The 22,574-nt window shown below is 41.1% G+C and overlaps 1 protein-coding gene across 3 annotated transcripts in view; it reads right to left on the reverse strand.

Annotated features, from left to right (window-relative positions):
• Positions 1-670: 670 nt before the first annotated feature.
• Positions 671-22,574, reverse strand: part of RCAN2 (regulator of calcineurin 2) — a 339,550-nt gene continuing 317,646 nt past the window's right edge. For all 3 annotated transcript variants that reach the window (XM_055134482.1, XM_055134483.1, XM_004605837.2), the window contains one exon: positions 671-3,201. In XM_055134482.1, the coding sequence (XP_054990457.1) occupies positions 3,041-3,201 (161 nt within the window). In that variant the 3' untranslated portion in view covers positions 671-3,040. The remainder of the gene's footprint in view (positions 3,202-22,574) is intronic.

The raw sequence follows: 22,574 nt of genomic DNA on the forward strand, positions 1-22,574 counted from the left end.
CAATAGCTTTTTTTTTTTTTTTTTGGGTTACACCCAGCAATGCTCAGGGCTGACTCCTGGCTCTGCACTCAGGAATCACTCCTGGCGGTGCTCGGTGGTGCCATATGGGATGCTGGGAATTGAACCCGGGTCAGCCGCGTGCAAGGCAAACGACCTACCCACTGTGCTATCACTCCAGCCCCAAACCCAACAGCTCTTAATCTTATTGAAGTCTAATATATCAATCTTTTATTCTATGGTAGTAAATTTTATTTTCTAAGGAATTTTTAACTGTCTCAGGTCTCTCCTGGTGTTTTAAACTAAAGGGTAGAGTCAGGCGAGATGACTAAAAACAAACAAACAAAAACAAAACAAAAACCTATACTCTAGAAATGTATACTTGAAATGAAATGAAACTAGAACTAAGAGAATCAAAACATGGTTGTAAAATTTTGGCACTGGGAGTTCCTCCGGTGCCTTACCAAAGCCCCATCCCTCCAGGCCTTATTTAATTTCTGCTTTCTTCAAGACTTGGCTGTCAGTGGACATTCTAAGGAAGAGCCCAAATCGGTTAATACCAGCTTCTGGTCATTTCTTAGAAACACCACAGGCTGAATAGCCTTCTTCCACAATGCCCCCACCGAAAAATTTAATTCAGGTAGACCACACAGAAATTACACCACACAGAGGATTCATTCACCAGATATATTTGAAGTCTAAGCTCTTTGAGCTATACACGTGCACAAATGATTCAGTTGGTGGAAATCTCCCCCTTCCCCTCCATTTTAAAACTTTTCAAACTTAAAATAGTGCTAAAGAGGTTTGCATAATGTGCGTCATGGAAATGCTGAGGCAATTCTGACTTTCACAGTGCTAGGAGGTTCCACAGAAACAACTCGGAATCCTATGCGTTTCTTCTTTCCTGAGAAAAGCTCCTGGACCTTTCCCCAAACCCCACCTAATGGAAGAATGACCTGATCTCAGAGAGAATATCACTGACACTTTGTGATAATTTTTTTCCAAGGCTGATCATTTACATTATACATCCCACTTATTATTATTTTTTAATTTTACAACTACACACACGATGATTTCAACTTTAACTTAATTTGTTTGGAAATATCAGAAAACATTTAACAATCATTTTCTTTTCTGCTTACTGAGATTTCTTTAGAGCCCGCCTGAAAATCCTGGGTAGGTTAAAAGGTCAAGATTCACTATAATCAGCACAAAATGGCTGCAGGCCGCTGTTCTGTCTCTCAATATTGAGGACAATATTACTTCCACTAGGGGGCAGAATTTCTCCATATAAAATCTAGTCTTTTATTTGTCAAGAAAAATTCAAAAACTTCCACAGCAAAGGAAAGCCAAAGCATTTGCTTATTATACACTCCTCAGATTTTATTTTTACAAGGAGCCTTCATGTTTTTAAAAACGGAAACTTAGGATTTTTACAAGCAATGCGGTCCTCAGTTTCACCTGTACTGTGTCCAGTACTATATTGCTATATTCACAGTAGAACGGACTTTAATTTCTGAGTGATCAGTCTATGTTTTATGTTTCTGATAAAACTAACATACACCTTAGTCAAAAACCACAACAATCCTCCCATAAAGTTGGCTATGTTATTTTTCCTGTGTTATTCTGAGGCTTGGGTAAAGAAAGTATTTCCCCATTCCATCATAATTGGCAATTGCATCTAAAGTAATTTTTTTTTAATGTTCAGGAGTAGATGAGGCCTGGCACTATAGCAGAAGGTAATGGTTCTATAGGTGTATCTTCTGTAATGCACTTTGGGCTAGAGAAATAGAAAAATCACATGTAATGGAAACAAATATGTTTTTGAGCAATATAGGCATTGCATGAGTAGGCTGGCAGATATTTTTCATACTTTCCCTTTTAGTATGCTCAATAGCTGCTATTTCTGGAGATTTAACTTCATCCAAATTGTCTACAACTGACACTTGCATCTTTACTTTATTTAAAAACAAGTGGTCTTGATAGTAAAGATATTGGCTAATCATTTATATATTGGCATGAGAAGTTTTGTGCCCTTTCAAAATTCAGCATTATCCATAAGAGAGTATAATATTATCACTTTATGTATTAATATATGAATGCATTCATAAGCAATGCACATATTATGCTTTTAAGCAGTTAACAGCTGAACAATCATTAAATAAAAAACATCCAGATTTTAAAAGCACAGCTGAAACATTTGTACAAATATACAAAGAGAAAAAAACAATCGTTCAGACACCATGAAACTTTTGTAATAAATAGGTTCGTCTGAAGTCGCTCTCTGTCACCCTGGACAAGCCTCCCCAACGAGGCTGGGAAAGTTCTAGATGGAAATGATGTTCAAAATCTACTAAGGAATATCTTTGGGGCCAAGCTCAGTTTTGCCTCCAGGAATTTTACCAGAACTATGAAGTATTGACTCAAAATAGTGAATAAACCCAGACTTCTTCAGCTGGGTGATACTGATAATTTTCCTACACTAGATAGGACATGGCTGGATGCTGACAATCTGTGAGTTATAGTACATCCTCAAATTATGAAAATAAATGCTGGTGATCATGCATATCCTGGGACTGTCGGGATGCAGAGGACTGGGTGAGACCAGACAGGGGTATCTCATGCAGTCAAAGTCGTTTACTTATGCTCCTACTGAAGTGGCCAGGAAAAAACAGCGCACAATCAGGACTGGGACTTGAAACAGCTCACAGGCAACACAGGTGCTATTTGTTACTGATGTCTCTGGCTTGGATCAACATGAGAGAATGAAGATATAGGCGGTACTGACTGCTTAATAAGAAAATACTACTTTGTTTTCTAGAACTTTCTAAATAATGGATTATACTGGATGGGTATGATATGATCAGGAAACATATCACCTTTTCCTAGCCCTTTTGTCCGAGAGGCTTGATTACAAGGAAGGAATCTCAAACAACCAAACACCCAGGGATTTAAAGGCATTTTTTTTTCTGACAAACAACAGGAGGGGGAAATAAAAGCATGATAAAGAGGAGACGGATATGCCCGAGGCGGAGTGGTGAGCTCAGTTGGACACAGAGGGTGGCAGGCCGGGACGCCGGGTTTGGATGATTTTTGGCTTTGGGGAAGTCTTTGGATCCTCTTCTTCCTCTATGTCACTGTCACACACATGCACGACAACACTTGGGGTGGACTCAGTCCCTGCATGGAGCTCATACTTCTCTCCTGAAAAATAAAGAAGAAAAAGGGGAAGAGGGAGTCAGAGGAGGAGGAACTTCTGAAGAGCTTTATTCTTCGAGATTTGCCAACTGAGAACACGCCAACTGACATGATGACAGTGTCTTGGGAAAGCTGCGATATCTCACTCAAGGATAAAGATGGATACTGGAAAACCGGACAAGACTGATCTCTCATCGTATCTCAGTTCTTATAAACTCAACACCCCTGAAGAAACCAACTTACCTCCCTCAGTTCTCAGCATTCAAAGTCCTGCTCTCCAGAGGTGAAGACGGAACAGATCTTGCAGTTGTCACTTTTATCTCCACTTCCCAGAAGTGCTGTCTATTACTGAGCAACCTTGGACCAATCAGGGTACTTTACCTTTTGAATAAGGCAGTCTCTAAGTTCTCTCCCAGCTGGACTGTTCTAAGATCTGACCCCAGGGGAATAAAGTGGGCTCGAGAAGTACCTGGGATTTGCAGTGGTTCCTGAGTTAGATGACTATTAAGGTTCTTCCTACCCTCCCCAGGCCCAAGAGTCTATTGTTCTTGGATAGTTCCTCACACTGTCAAATCACTGTTTGTCAACTGGCTTTCTAGCTGACTTAGTTTCACTTCAGGAAACACTTGCTGAGCATCTCCCAGGATGTGGTTAATCGTTGGGCATAAAGACTACAAAGCACCATAAAGATAATGGTTCCTTTCACAAGAACCTGATGGTGATACAATGTCACAAGAAGCAGCATGTTATATCACGGTGAGTCACTGTTGACATTCTAATAGTGTACTCCTTTCCTTCTTCATCATCAACAAGAAAACATAAACACTATGAGTTCCAATATTCTCCTGCTCAGTGGCTCTGCAGGTCTCATTAGACCAAATCCTAACTTCTTAGACTATGAAAGAAAACTCTGAACCAATTCTCACCAATATTTTACAACATTATTTCCATCCATTCACTATTTGTTCTGGTCAAACTGGTTTTATCTGTTGCCCCTAATTACAAGAGCCACACTTTTATATTAACCAGAATAGGTACCTTTATTTTAGTCTCATTTTTCCTGACAATCCCCTAAATTCTTCCCTCCTTAAAGGATCAGAGTCGGACACTAAGCCCAGATGTGTTTCAATCATCCTCTGTCCATGGTGGAAGGAGCCTAGATGCTTGGCTGGATGGAAAGAGCAAATACTGTCAGTTCTAGAGCAAAAAGGACTGTTAAGCATTAGTGGTGAAAACATAAGCTTGCCAGGTACAATGGATGCTGATATTAGGGAATGAGGAGATCTGATAATGCAAAAGGCAATAAAGCTTGTCTAGGTGATGGGACAAGGACGTAAATATTCAGTGTCAGCTATTGTTAGAAGTTGAATTGTTTCTGCCATAAAAGGTATTAAAGTCCCAATCACCATTACCCTTATTTAGAAATGGATTTATGCAGAGGATTAGTTTAAAATCATGTCATGAAGATAAGTTTTAGTCAAAATGACTGGCATTCTTGTAAGAATGGGAAACCAGGACATAGAGATGAGACCACATGCAGATTGAAATTATTCTACTATCATCTAAGAAACTATAGGAAACTCAGGTAGTGGGCTGGAACAGATCCTTCAACAGCACCTTCCAAAGGAGTATGGCTGTGTGCAAACTTGGATCTTGGTGTTTTAGCAGAAATGAGGCAATAGATTTTTGGATAATTATATTTTGATATGGCAAATGACTATAGTCATACCCTGCATGAATGTTACCCTTCTATTAAGGGTCAGAGAGATCTTTCTGTGACCTTCTTCAACATGCTTATTAATTTTTTTTAACTTAATCACTGTGAGATAGACCCTTACAAAGCTGTTCATTATTAGATTTCAGTCATACAGTGTTCCAACCCATCCCTCCACCAGTGTACATTTTTCAGCACCAATGTCCCCAGTTTCCCTCCTATTACCCCCTATCCCCCCGGCTTACCTCTATAACAGGCACTTTTTCTCTCTTTCTCTCCCTCTCCCTCCCTGCCCCCTCTTTCTTTTTGGCATTGTGGTTTGCAATATAGATACTGAAACGTTATTAGGAATATCCCTTTACCTACTTTAACACTCGGTTCTTCTCCAATGTGATCATTTTCAGCTATTATCGTCATACTGTTCTCTTCTATATATTTCTTATCCTCCGCCCCACACATACTTATGGTTGATTCCAACCATTGATCATTCCTCCTCCTAGCCCCTGTTATACTTGGCCATGGATATTAGTCTTCTAATATATATATATATATATATACACACACACACATAAGTATTTATGTATGCTTTATATACCACAAATTAATGCAGCCACTCTATATCTGTCCCTCTTCCTCTGACTCATTTCACTCAGAATGATGCTCTCCATGTCCATCCATTTATTGAGAAATTTCATGACTTTATTTTTCCTAACAGCTGCACAGTATTCCATTGTGTAGATGTGCCTTAGTTTCTTTACTCATTCGTCTGTACTTGGGCACTCAGGTTGTTTCCAGATTTTGGCTATTGTGAAAACATGCTGATGTTTCATTTGGATAAAAGCAATGCATACTTCACACAAATAGAGCACCTCAATGCCAGCATTTCCCTGGTTCACGAAGACTCTAGTGTTGAGAGTCTGGAATTGACAGAGTTGTAGGTAGAGATGATGGTGTCAACAAGGGCTAATGTCTGACATAAGCAAATGGATGTGGATCTCTTGGACTTAGGGCAGTGACAAAATCAAGGGGGCCTGACACAGAACCAGGGAGAGATACTTGTCTGTGTCACTCACACTGTGGCTTCTGGTCTTACTTCTCCCCGCCAAAGGCAGACATGGATAGCAAGTACTTATCCAAGTATGCTCTACCCTGCTCCAAAGTCACTCTGCTCTGTACTCTTGGAGTTAAAGTGGAAAAAATGATGCGACACAGAATTCATTTAATTGTGCCAGCTCTCGTCTTCGTAAAGTATTTGGTCACTTTTACCAAAGGTAGAGGAACCATTTCAGCTACGGCTAAGGAGAAAAACTTATGTGAGGCTGGTATTTTTGCTGTGGATTCTCCGGTGGTGCTTAGGAACCAGGGATTAATTCTAAGTGAAACTTGCTCCTGTAATATGGGCCTGAGAGTCTGGTGATAAACCAGTAATCAGGTACTTACTTTTTGTCTGTGCAGGGCTGGATGTCACTAAGGTTGACCTGGTAGTACTTGGGGTCTATATTCAGTGATGTTCAGTGATGCTCAAGAGGCTACATAATGATTAAATGTGGGTCTACACCTTTATCTGGTTTAGTTTAACAGGCTCTGATCAGAGATGGGCAGAAATGGTCAACAGAATTTTATTTATTTATTTATTTATTTATTTTGCCATATCTGGCAGTGCTTAGGGCTTACCCCTAGGTCTGTGCATAGGGATCATTCCTGGTGGGGCTCAGGGGACTCTATAGAGTATCAAGAATTGAACCCAGGTTGAACAATATGCAGAGAAAGTGCCCTATCCACTGCATTATCTCTTTGATCCCAATAGCAGTTTTTAGTAGTGGCTTGTTAACAGCTGGAAATTTTCTGGAGCTGCTTATTAACAACAAAGTTGAACAGTTTGGGAACCCAATCCTAGGCATTCTGATTTAGTTATATCCACTTGGTCCTGCACATCACCAGGACGATTCAGTTTTTTCGGTCCAGCAGCCACTATTCCATGGCCTAGATAGCGGACAAGGGACTGTGGTCCCATGAGGGCACAGTTCTGTTCTATCACAATGATGTATCCTTACATTATGCATCATCACTTCTCATTAGAAATGGATAATGATGCAGATAGAGGAGTGGGGGACATTTAGAAATGCCTGAGACTCCTGGTTATTACAATAACATTAATAGAGGGAAAAGAAGGTGGGGGTATTAAAAACCGACAAACACGAATCCTACTGACAGCCTCAGCACTAAATCATCAAGGTGCTTCCCATCTTATTTTCTTTTTTCCTTTTCTGGGAGAAAAGCTTGTCTCTAAAGGTCTGTGGCAAACAGGGAATGAGCTCACAATATCCAGGGCCTCATACATTTCTCTTCCCTGTAGAAACACTTCGCAAGTTTGAGAAGGCATCTTTTAAATGAGACAGAAAGAAATGATTTCTGAATAATCAAAGTAACCTGGCTCCTGTTTTAGTGAATTGGATTTTTCTGAAGATTTCCTCTTTGAAGTTTTGATGTTTTTTAGTTTTGCATGTTGATGGAGACCAGCATGAACCGGGAAGTGGGCTGGGAGGCATGGCTGAAGCACTGGTGGTCCACAGGGGCCACATGAGAATCTTCCACAGCAGATGGAGCAGGAGATCACAGAGCATGGGGTGTGGGGTGACAGCACAGTACCCAGGACACTGACCAGACCTCTTTCCTCTTTGGCAGAAAAGAAGCTAGTTTTTTCTTTAAATTGTAGTGAAATATATACACAGCGAGGCTAGCCTTTTCCTTGCATGATTTCTTTGCCTGGTTTGGACAAAGAACATTGTTTCAGACACAAAGCAGTTACTGCCTCAAAAGTAGATCTTTCCTCAGCTGTTCTTGGGTGTGGTAAGTATGGACATCCAGTGGCAGGAGGATGAAGGTGAGGGGAACTGTCACATGCAACTTGCAGTGTCGGACTACTTGGGAGGAGAGACACTGCCTGACTGTAACCCCATTCCCTCTGACATTTCAGAGTTCTATTTTGGGAAATGTTCTTACTATAAAATGTAGTGAAGCTTAACTGCTGCAGAGTCCATAAAATAAATAGAAATACTTTTGGTCTTGCTAGATTAAGCTTTGTGTCCGGGGGCTTCTCTTTCCTCCTAGGTTTTAGCTAATTCCTCATCACAAGGGGCTGATGTCAATGCTGTCACCCTGTGTGGGGACCAACAGGGCTCAGTCATGGAAAAGGATGTGGGGTGTGGGCAGGTCCAGCCCCTGAGCAGTGAGAAGGATCACGTGAGCAGCCTTGCTCTTAAAGGGCAAGTTGGGGGGTTGCCCACCTCATCTGTGTTCTCTGAGTTTAGACTCAAACTGTCCTTGCTCCTAGAGGCAGAAAGGAAAGCATGGTTCGAGGTTCCCATCTGCCCTTCTGAAACAAAGCCCCAGCAAAGCAAATGCAATACCCTCTAGTGCAGAGTCCCAAATGAAATTCTCATTTAAGCCTTAAGAACTTTGAAGAACAGACGTATTTAGTCATTCAATAGAGGCCAAAGACCCACCTCCTCCTCCTTCCTGCAGGGAATGGAGTCAGGTGGTGATGAGGCCCTGATTCATGCCAGTCTAGAGGAAGTGAAGGACCCTCTAGGGAAAACCTATTCTCCAGAGTGAGGAGGCTGTCCCCGAGCTTACTAGGAATTTAAGGGGGATGGGTGTGTGTGTGTCTGGCATTACAGCAGAAAACTGAGTGGGTGGTGTTGGTTCAGCGCCCCTGAAAGTTCTTCATCATACTCCCTTTAGCATAAGGGGCTGTGAGTGGGACCTTTCTGAATTGTCTTTAAAATAATCAGTGTGATGATTCACAGCTTGTAAAAATGAGTATAATACAGACAGAAGTGGAGAAATGCTACAGACTTCTATTGTGCATTAAAGAAGAGTTAAGCCTGTTTAGCATCCCATTAGGAATTTTTGAGATGGAAAGGAGAAATCCTCTCTGAATTTCAGAGTCTTCTTGGACAAGTACTTATTTGAGTTTTTCCAGGGAAAATATGGAACCTGTGATTGGAGCCTTTCAAAATCAAAGATTGGGACTGCATTAAATCTGAATAATGCTTTGGGCAAGACTGCCTTTTTGACAATATGAATCTCTTCAATCCATGAACAGGGAATATGTTTCCATTTTCTTGTATCCTTTTTTTTTTGAGCAGTGATTTACAGTTTTCTTTGTTAAAAGAAAACTTTTCACCTTTTGGTTAAACTGATTCCTTAGGTACTTGACTTTCTTAGGCACAATTGTGAATGGTATTTAAAAAAATTTCTCTTTCTTCTATTTTATTATTTGCATATAGAAAATACACGAATTTCTGTGCATTGATTTTGTAGCCTGCACATGTCTATTATTTCTGGGAGCTTTTCTAGAGTCTTTAAGGTTCTCTAAGTATAGTTTTTTCTAAGTATCATATCATCTGTAATAAGTGAGAGTTCAACTTCTTTTTTGATATGGATACCCTTAATATCTCTTTCTTACCTAATTGCTATTGCCAGTACTTCCAATATTCTACTGGATAGTAGTAGTGAGACTGGGCAGCTTTGTCTTCTGCCTGATCACAGAGAGAAGGCTTTCAGTTTTTCACTATTGAGTATGATGTTGCTGTGGGGTTGTGGTGAATGACTTTGTGTTAAGAAAAGCTCCTTTAGCCTCATTTTATTGAGAATTTTCATCATGATTGACTGTAGAATCTTTTTTTTGATTTTTAATCCTTAATTCTTTTTTTATTAATTTATTTATTTTTAATTAGTGAATCACCATGAGAGTACAGTTACAGATTTATACATTATTTTTCTCATGTTTCCCCCATACAAAGTTTGAGAACCCATCCCTTCACCAGTGCCCATTCTCCACCACCAGTAAACCCAGTAAATCCTTCCTACCCTCCCCAATCCCATCTCCCCCCACCCCACCCTGCCACTGTGGCAGGGCATTTCCTTTTGTTCTCTCTCTCTAATTAGGTGTTGTGGTTCACAATAGAGGTGTTGAGTGGCCACTGTGTTCAGTCTCTAGTCTACCTTCAGCCCGCATCACCCTTCCCCCGAATGGCCTCCAACCGCATTATACTTGGTGATCCCTTCTCTGAGTTGCCCTCTCCCCAGAATGTGAGGCCAGCTTCCAAGCCATGGAGTCAACCTCCTGGTACTTATTTCTACTATTCTTCTATTTTTGGGTGTTAGTCTCCTACTCTTTTATTCTATATTCCACAGATGAGTGCAATCTTTCTATGTCTGTCTTTCTCTTTCTGACTCATTTTACTTAGCATGATACTTTCCATGCCGATCCACTTATACGCAAAATTCATGACCTCCTTTTTTCTAACAGCTGCATAGTATTCCATTGTATAGATGTGCCAAAGTTTCTTCAACCAGTCGTCTGTTCTAGGGCACTCGGGGTTTTTCCAGATTCTGGCTATTGTAAACAGTGCTACAATGAACATATAAGTGCAGATGTCATTTCGACTATACTTTTTAGCTTCTCTGGGATATATTCCCAGCAGTGGTATTGCTGGGTCAAATGGGAGCTCAATATCTAATTTTTTGAGAATCGTCCATATTTGACTGTAGAATCTTGTCAAATGCTTTCTCTGTGTTTATTCAAGTGGCCATGTGATTTTAAACAAACATTTTCTTGTATCCAAAAGAGGACACAAGAAAATGGAAACATATTCCCTGTTCATGGATTGAAAGGATCCATGTTGTCAAAAAGGCAATCTTGCTCAAAGCATCATAGAGATTAAATGCGGTCCCAGTCTTTGTTTTTGAAAGGCTCTAATCATGGGTTCCATCTTTTCCCTGGAAAAGCTCAATAAACACTGGTGAAACACAGATAAAATACTGTTGAAATTTATATGAAATAATAAAACTCCTAGTATAGCCAACACAATACTAGGGGGGAAAGATGAGAGGCTTCTCTTTCCCCGATTTTAAATTATACTATAAAACTGTAGAAATCAGAACAGTGTAGTACTGTAATAAGGATAATTTCGTATCAGTGGAAAAGATTTGAAAGTACAGAGAGACAGTGGCAGGTAAATATTTAATCTTAAACAAAGAAGTAAAAAGCATGAAATGTGGCAAGGAAATGGTTTAGACAAATATTGTTCATTTTATCTTCAATAAAATGGTGCTTGGAAAAATAATTAGTCACATGGAAAGAAATGAACTCAGACACCTTTCTAGAATTATGCACAAAAGTCAAATAAAAATGGATTAAAGACCTTGGCATCAGACCGGATTTCGTGGTTAATGTTGAGAAAGACATGGGTATAACTCTTTATGACATTGAATCTAGAAGCATCTTCAATGGGTCTATGTCATTGGCCAAGCAAACTGAAGCAAAGAAAACAAATGGGACTTGCATCACACTAAGAAGCTTTGCACTGCAAAAGAAATGGTGACAAGAATAAAAACACACCCCACAGACAGGGAGAAAACACTACCCTACTACTCATATGACAGAGAGTTAATATCCAAGATATATAAGGCACAGGTAGAACTTTACAAGAGAAAATAAAACAGGTAAAAATTGAGGGAAGATATGAATAGAAACTTTCTCAAAGAGATACAGATAGCTCAAATGCATATGAAAAAATCTTTGGCATCACTCATCATCAGGGAAATGCAAATCAAAACAACAATGAAATATCACTTCATATCAGAGATACTGACACATGTCACAAAGATTAAAAACAACCAGTGCTGGTGGGGATATGGGGAAAAAGGAAAACTCAACCATTGTTGGTGGAATGTCAACTGTTCCAGCCTTTTTGGAAAACAATATGGGCACTACTCAAAAAAAAATAGGAATTGATATCTCATATGATCCAGCAATTCCATTTCTTGGCATTTACCCTAGTGGCCCAAAAACTCTCTTCAAGAAAGGCATTTGAACTCCTATGTTCATTGCAGCACTATTCACAAGAGCCAAATCTGGAAACTGCTCAACCATCTGAGAACAGATGACTGGATAAAGACAATGTAGTAATACTCATAATGAAATATCACTCATATATAAAAAATAAGACAATGACATGCAATTTGTGGATAATGGAGGCATCTGCGTACTATCATGCTGGGTGAAGTTAGGAGAAAAACAGACACAGAAAGATCTGTCTCATATGTGATGAATAAAGTAAAATAGTAAAGAAACAACAAATACTCAAAAGCAACAGAAACTGAGTCTTGGTCTTTAATAAGAAGCAGCATCTCACTGTAGGGGGGATGGGAGGGCAGGATGGCAGGGCTGGGGACACTGGGACACAGTGGACGGAAGGTGACATGGTGGAGGATGAAGGTGTTAGGATCACTTTCTGTGAAAAATCCTACCAGTACTGCATTAATATTATAAATCACAGTGACTAAAATAAATTTTTTTAAAAATCAAAGACTGAAGGACTTTCAAAGAATCTGGAGAGTAGACTGACGGTGGGGAGCACGTACATTGCAGATTGGAGCCTCTGGTACAACTCAGCCACTCCCCTAACCTCACACAGCTAGATGTAGCCCTGGGAGATCCCAGAAACTTGGGGCCTAAGCCCCCTACCTTAAGGGTGAGCATGACTGGGAGTGGTCCAACAAATACATGTGGACCTAGTTAAGAATAATAAAAGAATGTGCTTGCAGGCACAAGGCTAAAGCTTGGTCCCCCACTCTACCCCTCATGCCCCTAGCACCTATGACTCAATTCCTCAGAAGATTATTTTTGTTCTATTCTGTCATGTTTTGGGCCCAGTTGTGTTCAGAACCTACTACTGTGTCTGTGCTCAGGGATCACTTCTAGTAGTGTCCAGGGGAACTATCTGATGTGTCTGGGATTGATTCTTGGTCAGTCACCTGCAAAACAAGTGCCTTAACCGCTGTACCATCTCTTAGGCTGTCTCAGAAGATTCTTTCTCTGGAGTAGCATGAGTTCCCAATTCCCTGGCTCTGTGAGGAATTATGCACCCAGGCCTGATCTGATGCCTGCATCTCAACTTACTAACATTCCTATATAACTCACACTGCTATCATAGAGTTATTTATTTCCCCTCTCAGTCTATGTTTCCTTCCCAACCATCATATTTCTCTTGGAGGGTCTATCATTCTTGCAGGTGCAAGAGTATCAGTCTGTCATCCCTAAATCTCTCTCATTCAATCATGATAGTTAATCAGTCACCAAACATTATTAGATGTTGCTTAGAAAGATTTTTCCCATGTTCTCCCTCCATACTCCTTGCCTGTAGTGACCCACCTACAGTCACCATCACATGTTGAGTGCTCTTTTACTTTTTCCTTTGGCTTTTTGGGAGATACCCAGCCATGTTCAGGGTTTATTCCTGGCTCTGCACTCAGGAATAACTCCTGAAGGTGCTTGGGGGAATCATATAGGATGCCAGGGATTGAACCCTGCTCAACTGTGCGCATTGCAAACTCCCTACCTGCTATACTATTGCTCCGGCTCCTACTCTCAGTTTCTCGGTCACTAATCTGCCTGCCAGAATAAACTTTTTGAAAACAGTATTTGGAGACTCCACCTTATCATAGACTAGTGATGAACATTTATTTATTTACATTCCCAAGTTTTGATTTTCCTCACTAGCAGAATGGGAGTAACACACACATTACCGGGATACTTGAAATAATCCCTATCACATACTTTATTTGTTTTTTATTTTTTTTAAAATAATTTATTTATTTTTAATTAGAGAATCACCGTGAGGGTACAGTTACAGATTTATACACTTTTGTGCTTATACTTCCCTCATACAAAGTTCGGAAACCCATTCCTTCACCAGTGCCCATTCTCCACCACCCATAAACCCAGCGTCCCTCCCACCCACCCCAATCCCATCTCCCCCCCAACCCACCCTGCCACTGTGGCAGGGCATTCCCTTCTGTTCTCTCTAATTAGCTGTTGTGGTTTGCAATAAAGGTGTTGAGTGGCCGCTGTGCTCAGTCTCTAGCCCTCATTCAGCCTGCAACTCCCTTCCCCCACATGGCCTTCGACTACAATGTAGTTGGTGATCGCTTCTCTGAGTTGCCCTTTCCCCGGAACGTGAGGCCAGCCTCGAAGCCATGGGGTCAACCTCCTGGTACTTATTTCTACAGTTCTTGGGTATTAGTCTCCCACTCTGATATTCTATATACCATAGATGAGTGCAGTCTTTCTATGTCTGTCTCTCTCTTTCTGACTCATTTCACTCAGCATGAAACTTTTCATGCCCATCCACTTAACTACAAAATTCTTGACTTCCTTTTTTCTAACAGCTGCATAGTATTCCATTGTATAGATGTACCAAAGTTTCCTCAACCAGTCATCCGTTTTGGGGCATTCGGGTTTTTTCCAGATTCTGGCTATTGTAAACAGTGCTGCAATGAAAATACATGTGCAGATGTTGTTTCGATTGTACTTTTTTGCCTCTCTGGGATATATTCCCAGCAGTGGTATTGCTGGGTCAAATGGGAGCTCAACCTCTAGTTTTTTGAGAATCGTCCAAATTGTTTTCCAGAAGGGCTGAACCAGTCGGCATTCCCACCAGCAGTGAAGAAGGGTCCCTTTCTCCCCACATCCTCTCCAACAGCGGTTGCTTTTGTTCTTTTGGATGTGTGCTAATCTCTGTGGTGTGAGGTGGTATCTCATGGTTGTTTTGATCTGCATCTCTCTGATGATTAGTGATGCAGAGCACTTTTTCATGTGCCTTTTGGCCATTCGTATTTCTTCCTTGGTAAAGTTTCTGTTCATTTCTTCGCCCCATTGTTTGATGGGGTTGGATGTTTTCTTCTTGTAGAGTTCAACCAGTGCTTTATATACCATTGATATCAACCCCTTATCTGATGGGTATTGTGTAAATTTCCTTTCCCATTCTGTGGATAGTCTTTGGATTCTGGTCACTGTATCTCTTGCGATGCAGAAGCTTTTTAGTTTAATGTAGTCCCATTTGTTGATCTCTGTTTTTACTAGATTGCTTAGTTCCGTGTCACCTTCCTATCACATACTTTAGAATGCCCTCTCTGGTGCCTAATGCCACTATTTAAGGTAATATATTTTAGCTGGTGCTGCTTCCTCAGTAATTTCTGGTTTTCAATATGATGAACTAATCCAGTTGTACCCTATAATAAAGAATTAAGCAGCTGAATAATTGCGGAGAGCTCATCCTTGGTGGAGTCACTGTTGTAAATAGCAGCGAGTGGATGAGAGCCAGCCAATTCCCACAGTTCAAATCAGCAGTCCTGTGTTTCAATCCACAAAATGAAAAGAGACTTTCCTCTGTCCCAATGTCTCGCCATGCATAAATTCCTGTTTGTTTTCCTCTCTCTCTCTCTATCTCTAAGCTTCCTTCCCTCTAGAGGAAAATCTTCAGTTTTTTTTTATTATTTTTCATTAAGTTCTCTGATATCATTCTTTTGAGGACATATGAACCACTTACTAGAATGTTTAATTCTATTCCTTTTTGTATTATTCATTAGTTATTTCATCTGATGATCTATGCTCTGAGTCACTGAACTCAGGATTTCAACTCCTTTTGTGATTGTGTATGGAAGTAAGTATATCAGTGATTAATAAACAGAATCAAACTGCTCTATTATTTGTGTAATATCCAGTCCATATTCATATGTGGATTTTTCTCCCATGGTTTAATTTGTGCAAAATTTTGCTTTTCAACCAAGACTAGAATAATTAAAAAATAGCTATTTATGCTGTTTTATTTTTAAAGAAATTGATAGCTTTTTAAAAAATTACTATGGCTGAGATTGGAGCAATAGCACAGTGGGTAGGCATTTGCCTTGCACGCGACTCACCCAGGTTCGATTCCCAGCATCCCATATGGTCCCCTGAGCACCGACAGGATTAATTCCTGAGCAACCTGCAGAGCCAGGAGTAACCCCTGTGCATTGCCAGGTGTGACCCCCCCCCAAAATTACTATGAATTATCCATATTTGAAGGATAAACCATGTTCTATTGTCCAATCCTTCAAATCTGTGTAGTTTGTTGAACTGCATTGATTAACTGAGAATGGCAGGAGTAAACAATATGACTTCTGATTTGGTCTGAGTATTGCCATGTATTCAATGTTGTGGAGGCAGGGTATTTACACTTGGAAACTCACCTCTGTGTTGTAAGGAGTTCCAAGTGATTTGCATGGAGTGAGACCAGGACTCCTGACCCACAGCCTAAATAAGCTCCTAGCTAGCAGGCAAACCAACTTGTCAGTCCTAAAAATGAACCATCTTGAAGACAAACTGGCCAGACCCAGCTTAACTGCCCAGCTAATCCCAAGGAGTAGAGATCAGCTGTCCCTTGAGCTCTGCCCAAAGATTGGGTCTGTGAGCAAAATAAGTGGATATAGTTTAAAATTTTTATATCTGGGGATAGTTTGTTATGTAGCAGTAGATATACGCTGTCTTTGTTCTAAAGCAAGCTAAGTCATTAGAATTAAGTTGTAACTTAAAATCAGCCATTTGCTGATTTTTTCCCCACTCACCGAGTGCTCTATGAGATTTGCATCTTACCTTTTCCAAGGGTTTCTCCTACGTCTGGGGGCTCCAGCACTCTTGCTTGTGACCCTTCTCCCTTTTACTCTTCTCTCATGGGAGAAGAGCAACACCTGGTGGGAATATTTGGGAAAAGAACTGGAAATACTCAGCTCACTCTCTTCCACGTTTCTCCTTGGGCCATCCCTACCTGTGAAGGTCCTGTGACCTTCTCTGCTCTTGGTCATGGTTTAGATGTTCAAGTTGTGTGTGTCTGTGTGAGTGGTGTCACAGGTCAAGCGTAGGACCTCACACAAGGCAATTTCTCTACCACTGATCAATATCTGTGGTCCTAAAGTACACTAAAGGATTTCCTTCCCTCCCTCCCTCCCTCCCTCCCTCCCTCCCTCCCTCCCTCCCTCCCTCCCTCCCTCCCTCCCTCCCTTCCTTCCTTCCTTCCTTCCTTCCTTCCTTCCTTCCTTCCTTCCTTCCTTCCTTCCTTCCTTCCTTCCTTCCTTCCTTCCTTCCTTCCTTCCTTCCCTTGGTGGTGTTTGGGGACCATTCAGAGTTCATTACTTGGAAGGGGTTGCTCTTGGCAGTGAGATTGAACTAGGGCTCCTACAGGCAGAGCATTCATTCCCCTTCGCTCATGGTCTAAGCACAGAAGCAAAGACCTCACCCTGTGTGATGCAGTATGTTTGCCACCTCTGTGGCAGGGGGAGCAAAATTACACAGTTCTGGAGGTCAGCATTAAGAAGCCCTGGATATTGCTCTACTCAAACACACTCAGCTGTCGCCTTTCATCTGAAACAAACCTGGCATTATCGATCTAATCTGTCTTCTTTCTTATCTGACTCTCAGAGAGTCTTGAATCAAACAGGGGAGAAGCAGGTGTCAGTTACTAATTGCTGTTGTGTTTGAAGAACAGGTGATGGCTTAACTAAGGTCAGCGCAAGGCCATATTCTCCTGGGCCTTGAACACAGACTGTGCACTGGCTTACGTGTGTTGAGTGCTAAATATTAGCTTGAATGGAGAAGAATAAAAATTTTTATTTAAAATCACTTCAAGTTTCGTCATTTTTTTAAAAAAAATTACTAGTGAATCACTGTGAGGTACAGTTACAAACTTATGAACTTTCGTGTCTCCATTTCAGTCATACAGTGATCATTTATTCATCCCTCCACCAGTGCCCATTCTCCTCCACCAATGTTCCCAGTATCCCTCCCACACTCCCACCCCATCCACCACCACCCTACCCTGACTCTGCAGCAGGACATTCCCTTTTGTTCTCTCTCTTTTTTGGGTGTTGTAGTTTGCAATAGAGGTATTGAGTGGCCTTTATGTTTGGTCTATAGTCAGCTTTCAGTTCGCATCTTCCAACCCGAATGGGTCTTCCATACATCCTCAACTTGGTGTTCCCTTCTCTATCTCAGCTGCCTTTCCCCTCCAGCAAGTGAGGCCAGTTTCCAAGCTGTGGGGAAGACCTCCTAGTCCTTATCTATACTACTCTTGGGTGTTATTCTCCTACTCTGTTACTTTATATTCCACAGATGAGTGCGATCTTTCTATGTCTGTCTCTCTTGTTCTGACTCATTTCACTTAACATGATACTTTCCATGGTGCTGGCAAAACTGGACAGCTACATGCAAAAAATGGGCTCAGATCTTTACCTAACACCATGTACAAAAGTCAAGTCAAAGTGGATTAAATATCTCAACATCAGACCAGAATCCATAAGGTACATGGAAGACAAGGTTGGCAAAACCCTCTACAACATTGATACTAAAGGTGTTTTCAAAGATGACATGCCACTGGCCAAGCAAGTGAAAACTGAGATAAACAAATGGGACTATCTTAAACTAAGAAGCTTCTGCACCTCAAAAGAACCAGTGACCAAAATGCAAAGACAGTCTACAGAATGGGAAAGGATATTTACCCAATACCCATCTGATATCAAGGATATAAAAGGCATTGGTCAAACTCTACAAGAAGAAAAAATCCAACCCCATCAGAAAATGGGGGGTAAAAATGAACAGAAACTTTCTCAAAGAAGAAATCTGAATGGCTAAAAGACACGTGAGAAAATGCTCTACATCACTAATCATCAGGGTGATGCAGATCAAAACAACAATGAGATACCATTTCATACCACAGAGACTGGCCCACATCCAAAAGAACAAAAGCAACTGGTGTTGGTGCGGATATGGGGAGAAAGGGACTCTCCTTCACTGCTGGTGGGAATGCCAACTGATTCAGCCCTTTTGGAAAACAGTATGGACGATTCTCAAAAAATAGAAACTGAACTCCCATTTGACCCAGCAATACCACTCCTGGGAATATATCCCGGAGAGGCAAAAAGGCATAGTAGAAATGACATCTGCATTTGTATGTTCATTGCAGCAGTGTTTATAATAGCCAAAATCTGGAAAAAAATGGAGTGTCCCAAAACAGATGATTGGTTAAAGAAACATTGGTACATCTACACAGTGGAATACTATGCAGTTGTTAGAAATGATAAAGTAATGAAATTTGCATATAAGTGGATCAAGTTTGGTCATGTTTTAAAGGCACTGCAATACCCTCTCTTCCTCATTTTAAAATAATTGTAAATACGATTTTTTTTTTTTACCAAAAAGCAGCAAACATCAGTCCTGGGCAATGAAATAATTAACATGGAGTATCTGTGGGTGTTAATTTAACTGAACAGACCTCTTGCTTCTGAGACTGAACACAACAGTGAGAAGAGTTCAGAGTGAGTTAAAATGTGCTTTGAATTTAGATTTTCATTTAAGAGGGAGTTTCAGTGTTTGATCAAATTTGGCATGGCAGGAAGGCCCACAATCTGCCAATTCCTGGTTTATGACTCGCTTTTCCGTGGTGGAGTTGGGTCTGCATTGGACCAACTCTTTGACATCTGGGGCACTGGGAAGCAGGAGGACATGTTGGAAGCACTTCGGAAGGAGTGAGGTCTGACTCATTTATTTCTTGCTACATGGGTCAGTGTTTGTGTTTACTATGTCTTTACCTCTCAGTCTTGGCAGGGAATATTTGAGTTTAGGGCTGAAAAGTGGTCCTCAACCAAAGGATTGAATTACAGCGAAAAACCTCAGGAAGTTTTGAAAAGTTGCACCCCTTTGTTGCATCTAGACATGCCATTCATTCATTCATTCATTCATTCATGTAATGCTTTTGTGGCCTCACTCAGTGGCACTCAGAGCCTCATTCCTGGCTCCTTTCTCAGGGATCACTCCTCATGGTACTCAAGGGATTGTATGTGGTACCTGGGATTGAACCTAGGTCGGCTACTTGCAAGGCAAGCACCCTACTTATTACTCCCTCTCTTTCTCCCACTTTCTTCAAGATATGCCATTTAATATAACTGTAAAGCATTTACCAGAAATCTTCACTTCTTCCCCTAGCTTACCAAAGAGAGGAAAGAATTTGGAGTCACACATGTGGATGTGTGCACCGAACACGTGTGTGCAAATGTGTAGATTCAGAAAAAGGACAGGGAGCCAGTGACTTTCCTGTCCCTGCTCTCTCACTGTCCTATATCCACTACCACACTATACCTCTGAGCCCTGTATATTGTTCCTTGCTTCTATGTCTCTGGCAACTATGACATTTGAGAACCAGGTGATAACTGCAAAAGCATAATTAGTATAGTTCTCAAGCAAGGGTCCTATACTCCTAGAGGTGTCTGGAAATACTATGGGATTGGAATTGTTTTAAGTGGGGAAGGGTATGATTGTCATAGGAACTGGGCTGGGTATAAATATTTTTTTTCTTTTTTAAAAAAAAATTTTATTAGTGAATCACCGTGAGGTACAGTCACAAACTTAGGAACTTTCATGTTTGCATTTCAGTCATACAGTGATTATTTACATCCCTCCACCAGTGCCCATTCTCCTCCACCAATATTCCCAGTATCCCTCCCACCACCCCCACCCCAACCCCCACCACTGCAGGACATTCCCTTTTGCTCTCTCTTTTTCGGTGTTGTAGTTTGCAATAGAGGTATTGAGTGGCCTTCATGTTCAGTCTATAGTCTACTTTCGTCATGCATCTTTCAACCTGAGTGGGTCATCCCAACATCCTCTACTTGGTGTGCCCTTCTCTATCTCAGCTGCCTTTTTCTCCAGCATGTGAGGCTAATTTCCAAGCTGTGGGGAAGAACTCCTGGTTCTTTTCTCTACTACTCTTGGGTGTTAGTCTCCCATTCTGTTACTTTACATTCCACAGATGAATGCGATCTTTCTATGTCTATCCCTCTCTTTCTGACTCATTTCACTCAACATGATACTTTCCATGTTGATCCACTTATATGCAAATTTCATGACTTCATCTTTTATAACAGCTGCATAGTATTCCATTGTGTAGATATACCAAAGTTCAAGAAACTTTGACTATTTTAAATGAAGTAAAGAGATACCAAATATGGGGTTGGAGTGATAGTTCAGTGGGTAAAGTGCTCACCTTGCATGTGGCAGACCCAGGTTCGATCCCTGGCACCCCACGTGGCTCCCCAAGCCTGCCAGGAATAATCCCTGAGCTCAGAGTCAGGAGTAAGCACTGCTGGGTGTGGCCCAAAATAAAAAAAGAAAGATACCAAATGTATTGAAATGTAGTGGGCTATCAATTCCAAAATACAGCTTTCACACTGAGAAATACTGAGCTAAGAGCTTAACATGGGCACTTATATTTTAATAGTTGTAATAGACTAATACATGGTATGAAGATCAATTAACAATAAATACAAAGCACACTGAGCATTCAGTGTCCAGATATGGATGTACAGTTCACAGGCTGAGTTCATTTGGGGCTCAAAACAATTCAATTTTACTGTTGGGGAAGTTGAGGCACAGAGAGGTTATGAACGTTGCTCAAAGTCAAACAGCTAACTAAAGGTAAAGCCCGTGTCCAAACACACACCCTGAGTTGCAATGATCCTTAAAGCAATACTAATACTACTCCTGCATCTGAAGAGTCACAAAACAAGAGGCGAAGCATTAGAAACTTAGCAGATCAGAGGTGTTTGGTAGCTGCCTGTAAGATCAACCTGAGAGTGGAGAAAGAACTTACTTTCTGAGCAGAAGTGAGAAAAGAGATTCAGCATAAAAAATTAATTTTTCTAGAGTATAAAGTCCCTGAAATGCCTTCCCTCTCTGATTCCTTTGTGTTTCCATGAGCTTTCACTGAACGCTGGGAGATCTAAGGGAAACAAAAGCTGCAGGGAGACTCGAGAACGAGAACAGCCGCTGAAAAGCAGGTCTGGCCTGATTCCTTGGTGTAACAGCTGCTTCTATAAAAAAATGTCCTCTAAGCCTGAGTGACAGAGCATAAAGCAAAGAATAGAACCACCCTAATATTTTATTGGCAGTTCAGAGAACAGCTCATAGGAATAACCTCCACCTGAACAAAGGACACACACATGTTATTCCTGGCTGGAAGACCAAACCATTCCAGGGACAGTAAGGGAACTTAATTCATGTAATGGCAGAGGGAACATGGCTTAGAGGACGTATGGCTAGACAATCCTCTTTGGATCCAAATGATCACACACCCAAGAAGAATCGAATTGTTACTATGTGCCAGGGATTGGGTGAAGTGTCCCTTGTGCCCTCCTGTATTACATGATTCTTACTTTCTTGCAATTGTTAAGAAGTTACCACTGGGAGAAAAACAAAGCAGAAGGGCAAGGTAAGGGGTTCAGTAACCACAAACAGAGCAAGGTTTCCACAGGAGTGTCCTGAGTGCCAAAGGGTGACCTTCATAGCAATCCTGACATTGAAGAATGTGGTGGTGGGGGATGAGGGGGCTGGAGAGATGGTATAGTGGGTAGGGCACTTCTCTAGTACCTCACAGGGTCCCCTGAGCCTTGCCAGGAGTGATCCCTGAGTGCAGAGCTAGGAATAAGCCTTGAACACCGAGATTTGGTCCCAAAGCCAAAAGCAAACGGAAGCAAACCAAAGTTAATGTGATTGAGGTGCTATGGAAAAGACATTTCAGCTGCATCCCATATTCTTGCCCAAGTGTGTCCATTTAAAAAAATGTTGTCCACCTGACTTACTGGGATTCTTTCTCTTCATCAACCATTCTCAGTCTTCGCCCAAATCAAAGTGAGAAAATTGAAAGGGGTCTTAGATTAAGATGGAAGTGTGGGAACTGAGAGACAGAGGCAAGAGAATACTTCTCTAACAGTCATAAGAAGAGATCAA

Source organism: Sorex araneus, chromosome 4 (assembly GCF_027595985.1).
Source record: "Sorex araneus isolate mSorAra2 chromosome 4, mSorAra2.pri, whole genome shotgun sequence".
Taxonomy (NCBI): domain Eukaryota; kingdom Metazoa; phylum Chordata; class Mammalia; order Eulipotyphla; family Soricidae; genus Sorex; species Sorex araneus.